The following is a 22,714-nucleotide window of genomic DNA, read 5'->3' as shown; positions in this document are numbered from 1 at the left end:
GCAGGGCTTAAATCCAATCTAAAGGGGATCAAAAGGACGGTCATCGCGCTCGTGCGCTCCGGGCTCGCAGTCGACAAGACCCAGTTGAGCCAATACCACCTAGATTAGTAATCTAGGTGGTGCTGGTTGAGCTAACCGGTGAGCGAGAAGCCAATCAGCGGTGTAGCCAGACTGAGGAACGGCGGGCAACGAAGAATTCGCAGTAGCGACAGCGGCGCCGACGACGACACGTAGTGGGCGAACTTTCAACTTCCGGAACTGCTGTCGTAGCCAGACCGAGGAACGGCGGGCAACGAAGAATTCGCAGTAGCGACAGCGGCGCCGACGACGACACGTAGTGGTCGAACTTTCAACTTCCTGAACTGCTGTCTGAGATGAGGTTCGTGCTGTGAGGGCTTCCTCATTCCAACGAGGAAGGGGAGAGACTGAGGCTGATATAGCGGGAAATCCTTTATTCCTCTCTACTGGCCTTTAAACAGTGACTTGTTATCGGCAGACTAGTGTGAAGCTCTTCATGGCTCGCGGAGAGAGCCCATTGGTCAGGACGGGGTCACCACCCGCTTAGGCTCTAGCCACGTGGCATTTGTCCGTCGGCGAGTATCTCAGCGCAGCTAGGGAAGGCTGCATGCAAAGCTTTTTAAGGCGAAAGCCTTACTAGCCCCAGTAAACGAAATTCCGTCGGCGACCGGCGTTGAGGCAGAGATGGTCCCACCAAGATAGCGTCGCAACACGCGTCGTTTAGCCACCAAAGCAGCCAGTGCGATGGCGGCATGCACAACAGATACCAGAAGCAGCGCTCTACACTGTGTTGATGATTGCATGACCTGAGCCTGTGTTCAGCACGGAGCTTTTATGCGGTGGCTTCCGTACAGTTTTTATGCTGCTGACGTGTATGCTCTGTGGCACTTGTTCGCGGCGCGCAGCGGAAGTCAGGGACTTGAGGTGGCGGTTCTATAAGTGTGCTATTGGGTGTCTCCATGCCAGTGCAACAGGAGATTAGTCAGAACATGATGTTATCTGTGGTCCACATGTTTACACTTCCTTTTCTGTGCCTTGAACTTCGGTCATTGGCCAGATAACCGCAATCGCAGCCCTCACGGAAGACCGGCACTCCTGATGCGGGTGCACTTTTGCTTGTGCTGGTTGGAAAACGGTTTGGATATGTTCTCCATCGAGATGCATAGAGAAACTTTGCCAGAGCGAACGCTAGTTGTAACGACGTGACATTCGTGCATTAAAAGAATAGGCAGTCTGAAGCTTCTAAACTTTTAATGGTGTACTGTAGAAGAAAGATTGCCGAAGATCATAAAGTATTTTGCTGATGAGCGACCGCATCATATGCTTTTTTTACTGCATTCGTTTTCATCAGTGATCACTCACTTGTTGCCACGTAACAGAGCTAAAAAGGAATTTTTATCCCTTAGCTGAAAACCACGGACATATAAATGTCTGGTCTGGATATAAATTGAATTCACAGCCAAGGTTGATTCTGAAGATGGCGCAAAAGAGACAAGAACAAGGAAGGCACAAAAAAAAAGAACCGATGGGACAGGCGTCGTCCCGTTTGTGCCTTCCTTGTCTCTATTGCACCATCTTCAAAATCAACCTTAGTTATCCGACTAGCCCAAACCAAAGTACTTCTTGAGTTAAACTGACGTTTTACCTGTTATCAAGGAACTGTGGATGTTCGGCAATGGTAAAACTGATGAAAATCACGTCTGATATGGCTTCAAATTGTGCTGCGATATATTGATGATACACAAGCGTACAAACCGGGTCAACTGTACAAAGCTCATAACAACCTATGACCAGAGTTTGTGAATGAAATTTCTCCCTTTTTTATATGTTATGTTTGAAGGAACCACTTTTAGCACTGCAAATGGTGCTTACTACAGCGCAAAGTGCTGACACTTCGCATACTGTTGCGCTCATAGACACTGTTCCTCGTAATTTATACTCTTTGCAATACCTTATACTTTGTTCAACTCGTAGTCACTGCCACGAGGTTTCTAAGAGTGTGTTTATACTGCAAACTTAGTGGGCACATAGCATTCAGCCGTATGAGAGCATTCCAATTTACGAGATCGCTTTGGGCGTCACATTGTTTTGGGCTCTGCAAGAGATTGCTTTATGCTCTGCAACACGTCACGTGTTGCAGAGCACACTAGAAATATACGAGGCTATAGCGTGCTCTTAACAGAGGACGTCAGTGTATTGCGTGAATACGCATTGCAGTAATGCGTGTCTCACTTCTAATGACAGTTTGGTACGATACACCTGCCAAGATCGTACAGTTGAACCTCGCTGTAACGAAGTTGAAGGGGGCCTGGCGATTATTTCATTATAGCTCGTGTTGACCGAACTTCGAAGGGGAATCGTCATTTTTTCTTTATATCCATTATTCCTTTATAAAAAGTTTCTTTATAACGAGGTTCGACTGTATATCTTAGTGTAATCATCATGCTATGTTCAAATAGGGTCTATAACAGCTAAACCATCAAGCTCAGATCAGGCTATGGTCCTGGTAGAGGTCATCTCACCCATCCTAGTATGCTGTGGTCTGCTGACGTAATTGAAGACTAGTAATCTTCTTGCGAGCAGCGGGCTGAACATGGATCCATCTTGATGCGATCGTTGACTTGTTCGAGAACTAGCATCCAAGCACGGTTCTCATCTTTTCTCTTTATCATCACTTGTTCCTGGATAATATTGATTTTTGAACTAACTGTGGGCAGTAAATGTTTTATTTTTTAATGCAGTCGTGTTATAAACAACGTAGCCGCTGGAGTTGAATTGTATTGGAAAGCAGGAACATAGACACGTGAACGTTGCTTTAATCTTCATTTAAATTTACAAACTCGCTCTTTGGGAGGCGAGCCTTTGACATGGAGGAAGCCAGCCAAGACCGGTGCTGGTCCTCCGGACAATTTTTCATGCATTCTTTTTGTATAGGAACGAACAGTTTTGAGGTTGTGTTTGCTTTCACATTTCCGAGCCCTTTGCGAACTGACCTGACGGGAGGCAGTTGCTCGGCTTCGTATACTAATGGAATAAGTAGCTGAATGGGTGCGCCGTACACCGAGATTTTGAAAGATTAACTCACAGTGCTTTTGTTTTTGCCGAAGTATGCATGATGCGCTGATGGCTGCTGTGAGGAGAAGCCCTTAAAGCAACATATCCGTAAATTTTTAAATGGATTGTCTTTTGTTCTTTTGAGGAGCACCAGCAAATAAATGCCAAGGGCATTAGCCATAGCGCAGTCGGATTGTTCATCTGTTAATGAGATTGCCTAGTGCTGTGTTGTAGGCATCGTAACCGCACCCAATGAAACGTCCAGTCACAATGCGTAGCTAACTTGCGCTGAGCTTTTCTCGCAGTATTTTTTAGTATATACAAAAAGTGGAACTCTGAAGAGTAGAAGTGACCCTTTGGAGTATTAATTAGATTCCGAAATAAAGTTTCTCTGTCTGAATGACTGACTGAATTCGTCGGTTTTGTTGGCAAGATACATAACATAGCAGTTATTAATGGACAGACCCGCGTCTTGTACATCTACACATTGTACACCTATATAATACTGCCATTGCCACACTGCTTCGGTAGTATGTCGAATATCGAGCTACGACAGAGGTTGGCATACAACAGCCGTGGACCCAAACTTGTGATCATTATTGAGCTCATTTTTCTCTGAGATATCCTTCGGTCTAATGACTAATTCTGAAAGAAAAAAATTGGTACGCATGAGGTGGTGGAAGTCGCAACATGTGCTGTAAAGTGATATGATTTGCGCGAAGTGTAAACGACAATATTCGTTTCCGATATGTCGAAGATATGGTAAGTTTGGCGCTTGCATTATATCTACGCGGCATTAGTGTTTTTAACAGTTCTTAACTGTAACCTAAGAGAGTACCGTTAGCTTCTGCAACAATTCGGTGAGAGAAAGTTATCGGAAGGCCCAGAATTTTCTTTTCAGACATTGACTACAGCGCACCTCTGGAATTGTGCGCTGAATTGTCTTTCTTGACTGCTTTCGTACCATTTCTTCAAAGAGCGAACAACTGTCGATTGGCCACAGCGCTTTCAAAGCTCATGAAGTGGAGCCTAAGCCACAAATGTGGGTATTTATCGCGCGTATACAATAATTTTTGTATTTGACGTGCACGGATAAACATGAACTTTTCTGTCATCGTGAAATTTGAAGGCAAGTATTACTGCACAGCTGCAACAATGATTCACGTGGACACATATTTTTACACATACAAAGTGTTAATCTCTTGGGCACACAACAGCAGACTACACATGAAGACGTGAACACTGTTGAAAATTGGCACTGCTTGAAGACAACAGCAAGTCATGCGTCACAGGCGCTGCAGAAAAAACCCCGAACGCTACGCGCTGTTGGCGTAGTGGTGAAAGAGAGAAGCGAGATAAAGAAAAGTAATGAAAGCCTGTATATGTAGCTTTGTCTCCCGCAAATATAAACCCGCTACTGATAAGGAAATTTGCACAACTCCCGCTGTGCTGAAAGCTTGAGTTACATTTTGGCAGCAGTCGTATAATTATCTGCTCAGATATGGTTGTCACCCGATTGTTTCACTTGCTGTGCGCATTTCGTCTGGAAGCCTGCATGGGCACCACATATGCGGGAAAAGGTGAAGTATTCAGACACACGAAGCGCTGCAGAATATCTACAGAATTCGCATAAAGCAGGACATTCATGCAGGCAGCGATGACTGCAGCCGAAGCAGTGGATGCACAGAAACTTGGCTGAACGAGTAGCTTGGCTGCAGCAGAGTAGGTGGCAGACAGATACTACAACTTAAGTTATACGATGCAAGTCAGGAAGCGGAATGTGACACTTAGACACAATACACATTGAAAGCGAAGTTCATCGTTGATATTTACAGTCTTAAGTAAACTTTGTACATAACATTCTGTATACTCGTCTAGAAAATCTGTATCCCTGGCAAGAACAAATGCTCCCGAAAGGGTTTCTAACAACTATAGAAACTCGGTGGTAATAGGATATGATACGGGACAGTGTGGTTTGGCCTTTGCGATGGTCCTTTGACGATTTCACGTTTAAGCATTTTTAGCTGCAGAAATCGTAGTACACTTACAGCGCTTTACTCACTAGTAGGGATGAAAAATTTGCTCGTTGTCATATACTAGAATGAAATATTTCGGTTAGAAAAATAAGTAAAAGAAGAAACTTTTGTAACAGCGCATCAGTTGAAACCGAGCGCAAGATAACGGAACACTGTAACACATCCAGACAGTTTGCTCCAAGATGAAATTTAACACTTGGTGAGCGTTCAATCAATAGTTCATCGCAATTAGAGGCAAGTACTCTCTGTCCTGTTTTCTTAATAGGTTTCCATCAGAAGTACAACTGACACAACGCATTTTGCACTTCGCTGCAGAGATAACAAAACAATTTGTTCTTGCGAGCAACCTTTACTGTTCCCTTTCATATTGGGGCTAGCTGTACAGTCGGGAGCAACATAAAAGGGAACAAACATTTTCGCACAAAACTACAAGGTTTCTGGTATTTCTCCACTAAATTTGAAAATGACTTTTGGAGTGTATACGCCAAATGGAAACAAGCTGGAAAACAGACAAAAACTTTAATACCACGTATATTTACGGAGTAATTAATAAATGACTGCTCAAAACTTTGTTCCCTCTGATATTCCTCGTGACTGTGCACGCATCAGGATTTGCCACGACACTTGTCACACAATTACAGGTGGCGCAATATGCTTTGCGACTGTAAGGAAGGGAAGGGGTATAGATATATGTAAACTCTGGCATTAGCACCTTACACAACTTTCGTCGTCAGAGAACAATTATTCGGCCGCCGTTGTATCACTTAGTCTGTGCATTGCACATATGCATCTAACATGCATATCCATGCAGTGGTATTCAAGAAGCGAACATACCTTTGTGTGATGCCCTGTTCTATATTAAGCACTGTGCTTGACTTAGTGGCCACGCCGTTTCGTTACATGTGTGCCGCTGAGCCTTTCAGTAAACTCGGGCGAAAGTTCAAAAAGAACGTCTATACTGTGGTCTCTGCCACTCAAAGTGATATGATAGCGTTGGAGGTTGAAAAAATACGTGTCCTTGTACCCCTCCTATGGCACACTTGAAAATGCGTAGATATGTCAAGTGCCTCGTCCCTTTGGCTTCAACCCTTATGAAGACATAAACTGTTCTTCACTGTGAAAAGAGCCTCAACTGATAATTCGTTGAACATTGGTGCGCTGTTGGCTCGATACGCGTTTGGTTTGACCGCCAAGGTGGCTCAGTGGTCATGGCGCTCAGCTGCTGTTCCGAAAGACGCGGGTTCGATCCCGGCCGCGGCGATCGAATTTCCATAGAGGCAAAATTTTAGAGGCCCGTGTACTGTGCGATGTCAGTGCACATTAAAGGACTTCAGGTGGTCGAAATATCCGGAGCCCTTCACTACGACGTCCTTCATAGCCTGAGTCGCTTTGGAACATGAAACCCCCATATCCTACACGTTTGGTTCGGCATTAGCTACAGCTAGAGGGCCGCCTCACCCATGAAGTTATACGTCTCTATTTTTCGGAAAATTCAACGGCTTTCGAACGTAGCCGTCGAAGTCGAGACTCTTGAACAGCATGTACCACATAAACAAGAGTTTGGCGGAAAAATATTGCTGGCCTGCAGAGCGCATTAATGTAAAAAAAAGCTCAAGTCTTAACTCTTGTCTTTGATTTCAGTGATTCATGCACACTACATTCTGAATAACTTTGTGACGTCAGCTTACTATTGATTCATCATTGCAACGCAGAAAGCGAACAAGTGACGCATGAGTTAGCGCTAAGCAAACGCCCGCCACAACGTTAAGAAAACGGAAAGAGAACGATTAGAAGCAGCCCCCGGAAATGACGCAGCCATAAAGGTGTGATGACGTAGCTGTGGTGGATGACTCACTGGTCTTTCAGCTCAGCCGCATTCGCCGGCAGATGGAAGAAAAGTGACAGGGAGTGTTTCGGTTCATCTCATAAGTGACACCTTTGAAAAACTGTGCCGAGAGGGCGTTTTCTGAATGAAACCCTTGCTTTCTAAAGGTTTTTTGCCTTTCGGAAGCCTTTTAGCTAATGACAAGAGGTGAACCTAGACCAACAAAAATGATAATTCAAAAAGAATGCTGTGAAACCCTTCATCACAATTTCAGGAGCCATTTTTTTTCTGCTGATGATCTTGTACACCATGTACGCACACCAAGTACTTATAGCGCTCAATACCTGAGCCGCGAGATCTTGTAAATAATAAAATAAAACTGCAACACTGGATGGGCATGAATAGAAGGGTGTGGCGTAGACCAGCGACATATCAGGCTTCGGCGTTTGGCTGTTTCGTTTCCCATTGTCACGATGCAGTGATTGTGCGCATTGACGGAGTCACATCTTGCCTGCAGTTGGTTACGGCTGGCTCAAAACGATGGAAGTCGCAGTTCGGTGAGTGATATTCTTTCCATCGCCGCCCCTTGTCTCGAGAGCAACGAAGGTAAAGGCAGTCACTTTTTCGCGGGAAAGCCCTTTGTCGAGAGGCTTATTCTGTTGGCAACGAGAATTGCCAAATAGCCACAGCACATAGAAGACATACAAGTTCTGGGGAACGCATATTCACGCGATTGTGTCGGGAATAGCGGTGTACCTCACAGATGGGGGGTCCCTGAGCAAGAGCGCTTCCTTGGGGAAGTGGACGCAGTGACGTATGCACCATACGACTCCCACGATGGTGAATATCGTGATAGACGTTCCGAAGAAGATGATCGATCCAAAGATGCCGGAGTTGCGTTGATGCCACTTGGACTGGTCCGAGTCGACGACCGAGTAGGTTGAGTCTCCACCGATTGCCTTGTTTACAGATATGGTCGCCGCAGTCGCGGGTGACGTACTTGAGGAAGTACTGGACGTCGAGACGATTGTTGTCTCTGTGGGCGTCGTCAGGACATCCGGTGTGGTCGAGGACGTGGCGTTGGGCGTCGTGATTGCTCCAACGGAAGTGACGTCGCGCGGAGTCGTGGTGGAGTTTCCACTTTCCGTCGCTGTCACCTGCGAGATGATCCTGGAAGTCGTCTTCTTTGTCGCAGCGGGTGGACTCTGAGTCGTGTGGCCCGTGACCTCTTCATGCGTCAGGCAGTAAGTGTAAGGAGTCAGGTTGCAAGCGAAGTCTGCGAACAGAAGACAGGGCAAGTTGTCGCTCTTTCTAGACCAGGCGAGCAGCGGCTGGCCGTGTCCTGAGACGTGCACGTTCTTCACCTCGATCCAGGTCTGCGTGGGTACGTTGAACCTCCACAACTCGCACTCGGTCCCGAGTTCTCTCCAGAGCCAGAGGTCGTCGCCGCCTGTCCAAGAGTAAGACTTGGCCAAGGACGCCGGGTATCCGGCAGCTCCCTGGGTCCACTGAGATGCCACCTTCCAGTTTCTGAACCCGGAATATCCCGAGACCTTCCATAGGACGGTGGTGTTGTTGAGCAACGCTGAGCCGTTGTGGTGCCGGTCCGAAATCACGTACACTTGGTTCTGGTGGTACCAAGTGTGGGTGTGGGACTTCTTCGCGGGCAGCACTGGAAGCCTCGACGATTCGGTCACGTTAATGCGGCCGTCACCGAGGAACCTAGTGAGGGCACCAGTCTTGAGGTTGAGCATCTCAACTTCGTCCGGGGTGCACCAAATGGCGGCTGGAACCTGCACCAAAAGTTGAACCACCGCCGTTGTAAGGTCAAACCTGTTTAATGGGTCAGTCATCATTCATCACCTGAACTCTATCATGAACGCGAGGAATCTTAACTTTGGAAGCAAATCAATGTTCTAGCGTTTCTACCTTAACGATTTCAGTTCGAACTAGTTTCCTTTGCATATGTTTCTTAAGTGGACAGAATCGTGAAATTTTTGTTCATCCCGACTAGTTTGTTGTTTAGCACAGTCTAGAATACACATTATAAAATTATTACAATACACTGACAAGATAGGAGAATATGTTTTGTTCTGAATGCTGTTGTCACTTGAGTAATTTATTAGCCGAAAGGGCTGCCGTCATACAAAGCCCATGAAACAGCATGAAGAGAAAGCTGTGATGTTAAGCTTTGACATTATATTTAAAAGCACGATAACGGGAGCCTGGTGTGCATTTAGGCGAAATGCATGTATCGAGCATCCTTGCAATTTCACTGCCAAGCTGTTCAAGATAAATCAACGTGTAGTTCCCTGAAATATTTGAAAACGACGGAAGCTGTTTGTTTTTATAGGCCTACCATATCGCCCCCTGCTTGCAGACTATTTCTTTAATGACCACAATGACAACCTCTGTGTTTATATATATGTTCGGGACATCTCTGACTCAAGTATACAGGGTGAAACTAGACTGCGTCATTCACCGCTCCACTGGTATACTTTCTTGGAGCGTACAATATATCACCTTTCGGAGGGCAGCACTTCAAGAAGTACAGGTAATAATGACTGATGAGAGCCTTACGTATAACTTACTTAGCTGAATTACTTGGTTTCTTTAGGAATGCTTTCATGATTGGAAATAAAAGAATGTCGTCCGTTAGGTTGTGATCATGGCCAGAGTTTTGAGAGTTGAGTGCAGTGGTTTCACCGTCTACTTATTCGACGCCCTTCTTGGAACCAACCGCACTTTCGAGACTTAAAACATGAAGACTAAACAAATTAAGCCGTGATCTTCAGGCCATACTGCGCAGAAAGTGAAAATAACTGACGCAGTTAAGGCCAATGCAAACTAAAACTGAAGTCTGGGTTCCAGTCAGGATCTTTTTCGCCTTTTGCGTCGGTATGCTACACTGCACTGTCAAAGATGTGGCTCTCCCTTGCGACCCAGTCGCGTGGTATTAGCCTATTGTAAGTCGGATGCCACTTAAGAGCGCAGCGGATTTTCCCCGTCAAAGGAACCCCTTCCAGCCAGTGGCGTCGTCCGATTCTCATGACTCAGCTAGTGCGACAAAGCAGGGAGTGGTAGATGAACCGTGATAATCCCTTCCCTCTATGGTCCAGGATAGACCCCTATCTCCGTTGTGGCGCCGCTCCCTGCATTGTCACGCTAGCAGGGTCATGAGAATCTGCCGACGCCGTTGGCTGGAAGGTGGTATACTTTGACGGGGAAAAGCCACTGCGATCTTGAGTTGTATCCGACCATACCAGCGGATACAGCGTGCAGATCCCCTCATACCTTGACACGTTTCGGGCTACTGGATTATGTGACCGCCCAAATAATTTGTTTTCTGCAAACTTGCGTCCAGGAAGGTTTTGGAGCCGATAGTACAGAGTACACATGTAAATGATATGCTGAGTACCGGTGTGGCGTTGCCTGCCTGTCCCAGTGGAATGTTCCTCCACGCCGAGGACCGATGTGCGTGCAGGAGTGCGTGCAAGCCGTCGTACAGCGCCACATGGCGGTCGCTGGCGCACACGATGCGCCACGCGTCGCCACTCAGCTTTTGCGGTAGCACCGAGTCCCGCCAGACGGCGACACCGTCGTCATTTTTTGATCCACCACCGCCGCCACCTTTGTCTCCTTTGCTCGGTGATGGCGGTCGCGACCAGATCTTGGTCGTGCCCAGGGCGTACAAGGTGCCGTCCTTGGACCGGTAGCCCGAGAACGGAAGAAGGCGGCAAAGCGGGTCTAGCTGGGGATCCGAGATCTTGGCATTTTCTGCGAGCGAGAAGAGGCAATCAAGAGAGATGATGGCTGGCTCCAAATACTGTTGCGTGTCATCATCATCATCATCATCATCATAATCATCATCATCAGCCTGACTACGCCCACTGCAGGACAAAGACCTCTCCCATGCCTCTCCAATTTACCCGGTCCTTTGCCAGCTGCGCCCACCGTATCCCCGCAAACTTCTTAATCTCCTCCGCCCACCTAACTGTCTGCCGCCCCTACGCTTGCGTGTACGACTTAGTGAAAAAAACAACAACTAGAATGACAGTTACCACTGAGAAATGCGAAATTCAGCGGCAGGTGTTCAGGCGCTGTCATTTCGCGATATGTTGAGGTGAGCGATTTGAGAGCGACATTATGATATAAGCAACTTCGCACATACAAACGAGGACATGAAGGGTGTACAAGACAAGCGCAGACTCGCATGCAGACCGGCATGCATATGTGTATAGTTCCACAACACTCTTATAGTTTTTCTCACGTACTGGTTCTTCGACGAGCATTCCTCTCCAGTCCGCAGTTCTAAGCATGTGGCACATCCTCCGCTAAGCCTCTCCGACAAGTGCCTGCCAGGCGCCACGCACTGAACATGCAAGGGTTCATGCAGCACGATAGTCGTATATATATATATATATATATATATATATATATATATATATATATATATATATATATATATATATATATATATATATATATATATATATATATATATATATATATATATATATATATATATATATATATATATATATATATATATATATATATGAGCATTTGGAGACAACAACCCATGTCCCGCATGGGGCTGTGCTACTCCGCCAACCAGTCAGAGAGTTAACGAAATCAACATTTTAACGTTTCTCTCCAAGCAGTAAGTTGTAGGCATCGAAATTCTTGCGCCCATAATTTCTTCTCGTGATTAGCCTCTTGCTTTGGTGACAAGAAAAGCTTTAACAACTGACTACTTCCCTGCCGCAGAGGAACAGTTTGCAGCGGACATGGATGTCGGCAGAGCTTTACTGCACACTTAAAGTTGTTTCCGACTACAGCAGCCATTATAAATAATTATGTTTGGACTTCAATCGCAAGGGTAGGGTATTTCGAACTGCTAAGCAGCTGCTGTCAAACCCGTTTTGTTATATACGCCACAAGTACCAGTTTTTGCGGCTTGTGTATTTATTTATTTACAGTATACTGCAGACCCTAAATGGGTCCTGTCAGGACGGGTAGAAAGGCATAAAATAAATACAACAAATAACATCGCAGAACAAATATAAATAATGGCACAGAACAAGAAACAAGCACTCAGCAACTGTGTAGCCCAATACTCTTCGTTAATGGCTCTGTAGTGTCTCAGCATCTGGACTAAATAGCTTCAGAAATGTGTTTTATATCTGTGTTCTATAAACCCAACATTTTGAACAGGAACTGCCTGAAAACATTTTGTACTGCAATCTTCACTTTTTAACCCATATGCAGAGCGTAACAAACATGAAAATCCAACCGCTTTTGGTACCACAGTTCAGACACATTGCCTTTGGACTATCGAGTACAAGAACTGAAGTATCATGCCTTGGCTACCTTCAAGCGTCTGGTTGTCAAGAAAAGAATAAACGAACTCTCAGTAATGGACATGACCGTGTCCACGAGGTACTTTTACCTTATATTTCTTCTATTTACCTTTCTATGAGCCTGTACATCATCACGATTTCGAACCGGGGGGGGGGGGGGGGGGAGGGGTTGAGGTGGTCTTAATGAGGAGACTCCAGAGTTTGGTACAGGATAGTGTTCCCAAAAATTGCAGCGAAAAAAAAATTTAATCCCTTGTTCAGGGCAACTACTGTATCGTACTTTCTTGTCGACCTGCTCCCCTGACGCCATAGTGGCGGATGAATCAAGTCCAGCATTCTTGGAGAAAAATGTTTATTATCGGAATATTGTAAGGTACTACTGTGGAAATATTGAACGTAATGATCAATTCTTCCGGTGCATAGCAAAATATTTCTTTTAAAGTTTTTCCATCGTTCGGATAAAGTACTTAAGAAGGCCATAGAAAACCAATGGTGATTTTTTCTGACAAAAGCAAAACACGTCAATAGCAAAAAATGCACGCCTGCCGAGGAGCGATCTGCGGATACTGTATGTTATAGTGAAAGCTTACAATGTATGAAACAATTGCGGTCGTAAACTCTTTCCCGTTGTAAAATGTTTTTACTAGAATTTCTGGGTATGCTACTTCTTCAAAGCCGTTGCTTGCAACATGGTCCCGGTGATAAGCCAAGCAGTCATAATCTTCATTATTCCAAAAACTCAAATTCTGTTCACCGTTGGATGAACAACCTTCGCATGTTATGTGCAACTGCCTCTGCTCGAGAGCATTGTGCCAGTTCACAACACCCACATATATCCACCAGATACCTGCGTTTCCCAGGTCCCCTTTCTTATCCGTGTTAGGCTTCGAGCCCAGCCTTTTTTTTTCAATCAATTCTATGCATAAGAAAACGCACGTTAGCCTAACGGCACGTATTAAGTTTGAGTAATCCAGGTAATTGAGCTATAATGGGTACTGCATCTAAGTTTTAAAAAAGCAGCGCAGAGAGACGACGGAGGAAGTCTTTAGAAGAGACACCACAAACGCCGACTCGCAACAGAGCGTTTAATCACAAAACGCAGAATATGTACAAACTTTGAAAGAAGTGTACACATATAGCGACAACCAAGAAGAAGAAACCAGTCAGGCGCTTCCAGATATGTCAACAACAACAACAACGTCAAAGCTTCCGGCACTTCCCTACTCAGGTGATTAGGATGTCAAAACGAAATTGTTGCTTGACCAAGAAAAGGCTCACACCCGCGGTATTCACTAATCTGCACTCACAGCACACAGCACAAAGATGCTTTTGCACTTGGTCCCCAGTGAAGTGTGACAGTGCTTTGCTATATTTGAAGAAGGCGGTTTTCCCTAAGAACTGTTGTGCTCCTACACGCGCAAATTTAAATAGCGGCCAGTTTGTCCGCTGACTTGCTAGTCAGCGCTTGTGTCTGTTTTTCTCTTCCGTCCTATCTGCTAGAGCCGTTCTATCTGTTTCCATCAACATGCACCAACCAGCCCGACTAAGCCCTCTTACTGAATTTCAAGTTCTGAAATTCCGAGGTAGACTGCGTTAAGCTTCACAGATCGCGGGCCAGCAGTAATAAGTACAACTGCATGCCGGCTTAATGTCTGCATCACAATGGTAGATGCAAAACTCATGAACCATGGCTCTCAGCCACGAAGTTCTGCTGTGCCTACTATACAATCCATCATCCTTTACTGTAAAAAAATGTCTTTGAAGCTCTAGAAAAAGCCTTTGCGGCGCCCAGAAAGAGAGGTGCTACTCAAGTACGCGTGAACCGACGACTAGCTTGATAAACAATGCAAGCTTACTAAACACTGGGAACCGCAGACACCAGGCATCTGGAACCCTTTTTTCTGACAAAATGTTTCTGCAAATATTTCAAAAAATTATAAATCGCGCAGCGCTTTTAAGCTAGGTTTGCTTATCGCACACGGGATGGTGATCGAACTCTCGGTTACCGGAAACCCTGGTCAGCCCCGGCTTACCTTTCTGTCAGCAATTCTAGTGGCGACACTTTCAGCGCGAGATTTATGTGACATCGCATGCACTTTCACGCCTGGCACCGCAGATTGAGATGGATCCTGCTCTCTCTCCCCACACCTCTTCACCCTGTCACCGTTCGCGCCCAAATGGACCGGCCGAGGCAGGCAGGCAGGCAAACGCCCGGAACGTTGTGGCGCATAAACTGCCTCCATCAGCCAGCCGCGCTGTCATCAGGCGGGAAGCTCGCAGGGACCTTTCCCTATCTCTTTCCATATTTTTCTGCGCCCCTTGTCGCCACTTTCCCTTTTCCCCAGCCATTCCCTACCTCGGCTCCCATTTCCCTATGTTTGAGCGCCTCATTTGGCCCGGTTTTTCCCGGCCACTCTCCAGACTCCCGCCTCCTCATCCCTGCGTGCGGCTTCCCGTTTCTCACTCTCGCCCACAGGGGGCGCGTGCGAACGTGACCGATCGAGAGCGCTGCGGCCACAGCTCTGGTAGCTAATGTACCGTAAAGGCTCGCGCACAGTGTGGGAGAGTGTTACGGCAATCGATTTCTGAAACTTTTTTTTTTTGCAATACACAAGAGTGAGATGCCAACCTATCCCCGATCCCTAGTGCATTTCTCCAGCCGACGGCATCACACCTCCTTTCTTTGAAATTGTCACAGAGATAGATCGCATGTGGGCCTATTTCCTGGGAAAACGACGCTGGTGTCGTAGTAAACCGGATTCACTTGCTAACCAATGAGAATGCTGTATCCGGAGCTCTTTTTGTCCTACCAGCTGTGAAACTACGATTCGAAATTCGGCCAGAGTCCGCAGCCAATTTCTGGAAAGCATCAGGTTTCTGCGCCTTGGGGGATCAACTCGTAGTGATGCCCTGCAGCCTTTTGGTCTTCGCCGGACATTTATATTTTGAGCATCTTTGAACGATTCATTTGAAGGTCGTAAGTGGCGTGGCAGTTTGTACAACCTCCAAATTGAGGCCTAATTAGAGCGTCTGACGTCGATATATGGGCCACATGGGGATCAAAGACGTCTAGGCTAGACCAGATGGGCCGGTGAATGGGCGTTCTCGAGAATGGGGCACCTGTAGTCACGTGATTCGTGGTAGCGGATTAGTGTGGTTTGCTTACCTACCCACATTTTTAATGCGAATCATTTAGGGTCTCGTTTTGAAAAACACCCGATTTCTACGTAACGAAATTTCCTGATTGGTCAATTGGAAAATGTCAGAGAGCACTGCAAGATCTGTAATTCCGAAGGGCTTTCAAAATTTGGCACTCGGCAGAGCGCACTTTCAAACTTTAAATTCTGAAGGGCCCCCAACGTTTTGTCATTTGGGTGACTTCCAAAAATTTGGCAGGTGATCCACCCCAAAATTGGGCTGTTGGCCCACCTCCAAAATTGGCTTAATAATAATAATAATTGTTTTTTGGGGAAAGGAAATGGCGCAGTATCTGTCTCATATATCGGCGGACACCTGAACCGCGCTGTAAGGGAAGGTGTAAAGGAGGGAGTGAAAGAAGAAAGGAAGAAAGATGCCGTAGTGGAGGGATGCGGAATAATTTCGACTACCTGGGGATCTTCAACGTGTACTGAAATCGCACAGCACACGGGCGCCTTAGCGTTTTGCCTCCATAAAAACGCAGCAGCCGCGGTCGGGTTCGAACCCGGGAACTCCGGATCAGTAGCTGAGCGCTCTAACCACTGAGCCACCGCGACGGGGTAAAATTGGCTTGGTCCATCTCCAAAATTTAGGAGATGGCCCACCTCCAAAACTTTTTCAGGTGATCCACCCCAAAATTTGGCAGTCGGCCGACCTCCAATAATTTTCCAGTTGGCTCACCCCTGAGATTTGCCACTTACCTCCAAAATCTGGTGGTTGGCTCACCCCCAAAATTTTCCACTTGGCCTGGTTTCAACCGGTTTTTTCGGCAAGAGGTGGCGTTACGTGAAAATGACGGGAAAATCTGGTTTCAAGCGGTTCTTGGCGGGAAACGGTGGTATATGTGTGGCGATGGGACGCCAAGCGTCCGTCTCCCATAAGCTCACGAATAGGGAGGTCACGTGTCGGTGCCTCTCTGAAGTGGTTCTTTGTGTTTCAGTCTACATAAAATAATGATGGCGAAGGGGTACATATTTAAACGCAGAAACGACATTGTAATTTCAGCGTAGACGGTAAAACTGACAGCCTAAATGCTATCGCATTTCCTTCGTTAAGCAATCGTTAACAAGGGCCCAGTAGGTGTTGCACTTCTTCCAATGCCAGCGGCAACGGAACGAAGGAGGACTGACCCAGGGAAAAAACGCAGGAAACGTTCAACAAACTCAACGCAACGCTTCAAATTACATTTTTTTCACTTTTCTAGCACTTTATCCTCACGTAAATTTATTTCACGATTTCTTGGTATGGCGTTGCGCACACGACGAGACGAACACAGGAAAGAGTAGGACGACAGAAAGGGCGCAGACTATCAACTGACTTTATTGCTATCACAACAACATATATATGCAGAAATAACACGTGCAAAACAAAGAGGAGAGGGAACAAAGATGAAGGTTGTGACAAGTCAAGTCTGCATGTGTCAACAAAAGCAGCGGAGAAAATTTTTCTCTTTATCATATAAGGTGACCGAGGTATCACTTACACAACTATCACCTTTTTCTTTGATGTAAAATGCCTCCAAAAGTTCGCGGGCTATTTTGTTTTTTGTTTTTGCTTTTGCCCAGAATCTTGATATCTGATAAATAGCCCGCGAACTTTTGGAGGCATTTTACATCAGAGAAAAAGGTGATAATTGTGTAAGTGATACCTCGGTGACCTTATATGATAAAAAGAAACATTTTCTCCGCTGCTTTTGTTGACACATGCAGACGACTTGTCACAACCTTCATCTTTGTTCCCTCTCCTCTTTGTTTTGCACGTGTTATTTCTCTATATATAGGTTGCTGTGATAGCAATGAAGTAAGTTGATAATTCGCGCTCTTTCTGTCGTCCTATTCTTTCCTGTGTTCGTCTCGTCGTGTGCGCAACGCCATACCAAGAAAGCTATGCACCAACTCGCCCAGCAAGAAGTTCTTCTACAATAATATTTCACGATTATGTTGGATTTTATTTTTGGCGCAAGGTCTGTATATGTCCACGGGCACCAAACACTAGGTATACGATGATGAATTTTTATAGCGCAAGCAATGGCAGCTACGGCCAAAGAGCGCCATGACACAAGTCATCTTCGTCTACACAAGGTGCGGTAAAAGACCATTTCCCAAGCATTTCGTTTAAAATAAGCAGAAAACCAGGGTCGGAGAATGCTTGTAAACCCTCCGCGGTGGCGCGGTGGTAAGTGCGTTCAGCTACTGATCCGGAGTTCCAAGCTTCGAACCCGACCGCGGCGGCTGCGTTTTTATGGAGGCAAAACGCTAAGGCGTCCGTGTGCTGTGCGATCTCAGTGCACGTTAAAGATCCCCAGGTGGTCGAAATTATTCCGGAGCCCTCCACTACGGCACCTCTTTCTTCCTTTCTTCTTTCACGATCCCTCCTTTATTCCCTCTCTTACGGCGCGGTTCAGGTGTCCGCCGATATATGAGACAGATACTGCGCCATTTCATTTCCCCAAAAACCAATTATTATTAATGCTTTTACCCATTTGTATCATGGGTGGGTACCCGGCCACGCTGGGGATCGAACCCCCTGCACCTCCCGCATGCTAGGCGGACGGTGAAACTGCTGGGCCACCGCTTCGACAACACAACGTAAATGGTCAACTGAAATGAAATTGCGTAGCGATTACGTATAAAGAAAATGCACTGCAATACCCTTACGTTGATCGTGGCTGCATGTCGTAGGAATAAAAGGATCACGGTGCCAATTCTTATGGTTTATTCGCGGATAATTTTTCTTTTCTGAATTGGTTTTGTTGCACAGCGCAATTTATTAAGCAGCTTGGAGAACAAAACTCTTTTGTTCAAGGTCTGCCCAGATGTAAGGTAGATACGTAAATGTAGGCACATGAAAGAAAAAAAATGTGGTGGGAGCAGCTCTCCTTACGGGGGCACCTCTTCCGAACGAAGCCGATGTCAGCGGTTAAATTTCGAAGCTAGGTCAGATTTTCTGGAAGTGACACGCTGCACGTTTATGTAACTTAACGGACTAGAGACATGAACAGCGATTTAAAGCACGAAACAGAACGCTTGTGCATTGTGACTGCCAGGTCATTTTGCAGGAACAATATGACCGCCAGATTTTAACGTCACCAATGAGTCCAGCAACGCTTGGACGTGAAATGTTACCTTGAATGTTGGAAACGGTACGTTGGAATGGCTGTCCGCTCAGTAGTATATTTGCGGGTTATAAAAAACAACGAAAAGACGGAAGTGGGACGTCAGTGTGGTATTGTTAAGGAAGAATTGAACGCTCTCATTTAAAAGATTGCCTTTTTTCTTCAAAACTGATTTAAAGACTGAAAAGTGCTTTGAAGAATATTTTAACTCAGTATATGGCTAAGTAGTGGACCCTAATTAGCTTGGCCAGACATAATAAAAAAAAAGAAAACCTTGTCCCTTGCGACAGATCACAGGTCTTTCGCTAATGACCATTTCAGTAATGTGTACGAGCAAAACAAGCTAATCATATAATAATTTCACTTGACGTATTCAATGATTTCTCCAGAATCAATTCATACGTACGTGGTTTTGCCTATCCGTATCTTATCTGTACAGATGAAAGAAAAGCGCAGCATAACGCGTGATATCGATGCGTTGTGCTCCTATGTGATGTACAGGGTGTTTCATTTCTATTCAGTGCAAAATAATAAGAGCGTGCGATGATAAATTGAATTATACATTGTTTAGTAAGTACTGAAACAATATTCTCAAATAATCTCGAACGAGATCTACGCCCTGTGCAGCGCCCGTAGAGGCGCCACCTAAAGCCTCCTAGCGGCTGAGGCTGGAAACAGGGTCGGGGCCTTCTCCCCGTTTTCCCCACCGCCGCGCATGCGCGTTGCCATTTGTGCGGGTGGGCGCTAATTGTTCCAGGGATGACAGCGTCCGAAAAGGAATTAAACTGTTCGAATGCATCCATGCGTCTGGTGTCGCAGATATACGAGGGCCGATTTATTCTGCGTACGTGCGGTGTGCTTGCCGCGCAGAAATCTCACAAAGCCCGGCTCGACGTTCGGCTGACCGTGAGTACATCGCCTTTTGCTGTGGTTTGAAAGTAGTGACTTTGTCCATGCGTTGCTTTCGAGAAAATCCGACAGGTCCAATTTGTTTGCCCCCGAAGTGCGCATGGTGCCTGCCTCGAGTGTCTGGTCAGGCGGGCAGCGATGAAAGCGCGCGCAATGAGCGCTTCGAGGACAGGCATGTGAAAATGCGAGCACGCTCAACCAATTTCATGGCTTGCGCTCAACAAGGCAAAGTAGTGGTGCGCCGTTGAACTAGAGGAGCACTGTTTGTTGTCATCAGCATGGCGGAAGTTCGAAGCAGCGTTGATCGCATATGATTGCTTCCTTTGCGGGGATTTTCCCTCACGACGTCCCCTTTGGTTAGCTGTCCCGCGATGCACCCTGCAGCAGCCTCGCGTCGAGGAAGAGGGCGCCACGCGACTCTCACTGGTTAGTTACCTTAAAGGGGCTCTGAAAGGGCCACTAATAAAGTTGCGGTATGCCAAGGATGTTGAAGCATGCCGCTTCACGAATATTGTCCAGCAAGACTTTTTTTAAATGCGCTTTGTAGAAGCTGAGTTATCTGTAGTCAAAATTTGAATTTCAGCGTCTTCGCGCCTTTCCCTCTCCTCTCGTCACTTTTTGCACACTGGAGGGTCGGCCGTCCTCCGCCGGCCCCACCTCCGGGAGCGGAACTTCCCGACCCGCCGGAGCTACGCGGCTTACTGGCCGCGGCCACGGTAGCTGCCTGACGTCTGCAAGAATATAACCAACAACCGCCTCTCAACGTGTATACGCAGATGCGAGCGACAGAGGAGGGTGCGAGAATGAAAAAGTCGCCGGGAAGGGCTCGCCAACTTTGACGCGTGATTGTGGGTCCTCTGCTGCGTGAATAATAATAATAATAATAATAATAATAATAATAATAATAATAATAATAATAATAATAATAATAATAATAATAATAATAATAATAATAATAATAATAATAATAATAGTAATAATAATTGGTTTTTGTGGAAAGGAAATGGCGCAGCATCTGTCTCATATATCGTTGGACACCTGAATCGCGCCGTAAGGGAAGGAATAAAGGAGGGAGGGAAAGAAAAAAGAAAGAATTAGAGGTGCCGTAGTGGAGGACTCCGGGATAATTTCGACCACCTGGGGATCTTTAACGGGCACTGACATCGCACAACACACGGGCGTCTTAGCGTTTTTCATCCATAAAGACGCAGCCGCCGCGGTCGGGTTCGAACCCGGGAACTCCGGATCAGTAGCCGAGCGCCCTAACCACTGAGCCGCCGCGGCGGGTACCGCGCTCCTTGGTAAAAAGATATTTGTCTAGTTCATTATTGAAATGACACAGCGTGCGCAAGGAGAATGAAATGTGCTGCGTGCAGAAGTGTATTATTTGGCTCAGGTTTTCATGACAACACAATGTAGTCATTGAGCGATGTGCTCTCCTAGGAAGTTGTTTCAGAGCCCCTTTAGCTAACAAGAGAGGGCGTCGCAGCGCGACAGACTGCGTGGTTACTGTGCGCGCGGGAGAGAGCTGATCCTCTTCGGCCGGGGAATGTCGTTGCGTGCGGACGTGTCGGCCACGGCGCTCCGCTCTCCGCCAGATATGCGAAGGCTCGTGGGTGAGAACATTCTCCCGCATCTCGTTCCGTCCGACTTCGGAGTATCCCCTTGTCCTCGGGCGGGCGGACATTCGTTCGTAACCTTGCTAGTCAGTGGGTCGACCTCGATTCTTTAGCGTATTTTGTTGCTAGCTGGCGTTATTATTATTGCAGCAATAAATGGCTGTTTGTGTCAGCCAGAGTGTCGTTACTTTGTTCCCTCAGAGCAAGGCCCGCTGTGGTCGGCGTGCGCTCGGTAGCGTACACGATCACGGGGTGGGGTCTGGCTGTTTTGAATAGCGTCAGCTGAGATTGAATGGGGTAAACGTATGATCACCCCTTATTAAACCCCACACCCTGTACGCTTTCCCATAACGTACCGGATATGCATGATCTGTGCCGCAATACATTGTAGAATGAAACTTTTAGACATGGTTGCGTCGTTATTAGCAGCAACTTTTATATGGCAACTATAGTTTGTTCTACAAAAATTGAAAACTGGTTCTGAGGAAAGGAAACGACGCAGTAACTAATTCTACACTTTTGTGCTGTTGTGAGAGTCACCGTCTGGAACCCTCAGGTACTACTGTTTAGCGCTCGAGCTAGCAGCGACCATCCGTCCGTGCTTCAAACACCAACATCAAAAGCGTTTCTTCTCATATATCGCATGTAACATTTTTATAGAAAACCTGTATTGGATAATTTGAAGCATTTGGTATAAATTAGTTTTATCGCCGGTTTACCGAGTTCATAATTTTTCTGTTTTTGTAGCCACAGTTGCATTACGGTAGCGTTTCGAGCCTTCAGCGTGGCGGCGCCGTCGCCACGCCGTGGCTCCGCCGCCTCGTTGTCACGTGGTTGGTCACGTGGTGCGGAGCAGCTGCCGGCGGCCTGGCGCACCGGCGAAACCGAGCTGCCACAGCTGTGCGCATGAGCCGTGTCAAGTGGGACGAAAATGAAGGAGCGCCCAGCGAAACGAAGCGACGAAAGACTGACTTCGCAATTCGACTATGCCCTTTCTTGCTGTCCCCTCACCTCTTTCATTTCTCTTCTTCATACTGCCTGCATTTCCTTTATTTCCGCTGCCCCAGTTCAGGTGCCGCCGGCACAGTAATGGCAGATGCCGGGGTTGGAAAAAATCTTTTAACTTCCTTTTATTATTTTTTTAATCAAAAAGCACTCACTACATTCGACTAAGCAAGTTCCACTCGGCCAGCTGTAGCTATCGCGTCACTCCGCAGGTTTAACCAGAGCTAAACCACCGCCATTTTTTTCTGCCTTTTCGTCTTGAAGTGCAAAGGAAATAAATTAAGGTGAACTCTGGCTCATGCGTTCATATATCTCGAGAGATCTGGATTTCAATTCAGGCTGAATCGAAGATGTTCCTCTCGAACTTTTAACCACAAAAAAAACAAAAACGCCAAGCCAGGTGAAATACGGGAACTTCGGAGCCGCGCCAGACTCGCTTGGGAAACCCTTCGATGATGACGCAAGACCAGACGTCTGGGATCGTGTCCCTAGTTTAGGATTCTACTCACACACCCGTCTGCCTTCTTTCTGGCGGTGTGGTAAAAACAGTGCCGCTGTTCAGAGGCGGGGCT

The 22,714-nt window shown here is 46.5% G+C and overlaps 1 protein-coding gene across 1 annotated transcript in view; it reads right to left on the bottom strand.

Moving 5' to 3' along the window:
* Positions 1–2,824: 2,824 nt before the first annotated feature.
* LOC144104111 (uncharacterized) overlaps positions 2,825–22,714 on the bottom strand; it is an 88,651-nt gene continuing 68,761 nt past the window's right edge. The window contains exons 2-3 of the mRNA XM_077636923.1: positions 10,352–10,710; positions 2,825–8,726 (exon numbers count right to left, since the gene is read on the bottom strand). Coding sequence (XP_077493049.1) covers positions 7,659–8,726; positions 10,352–10,710 — 1,427 coding nt within the window. The 3' untranslated portion in view covers positions 2,825–7,658. The remainder of the gene's footprint in view (positions 8,727–10,351; positions 10,711–22,714) is intronic.

Source organism: Amblyomma americanum, chromosome 9 (genome assembly GCF_052857255.1).
Source record: "Amblyomma americanum isolate KBUSLIRL-KWMA chromosome 9, ASM5285725v1, whole genome shotgun sequence".
Lineage (NCBI taxonomy): Eukaryota > Metazoa > Arthropoda > Arachnida > Ixodida > Ixodidae > Amblyomma > Amblyomma americanum.
Note: the sequence above shows the minus strand (reverse complement) of the source record. Positions and strands in the feature narration are given on the sequence as shown.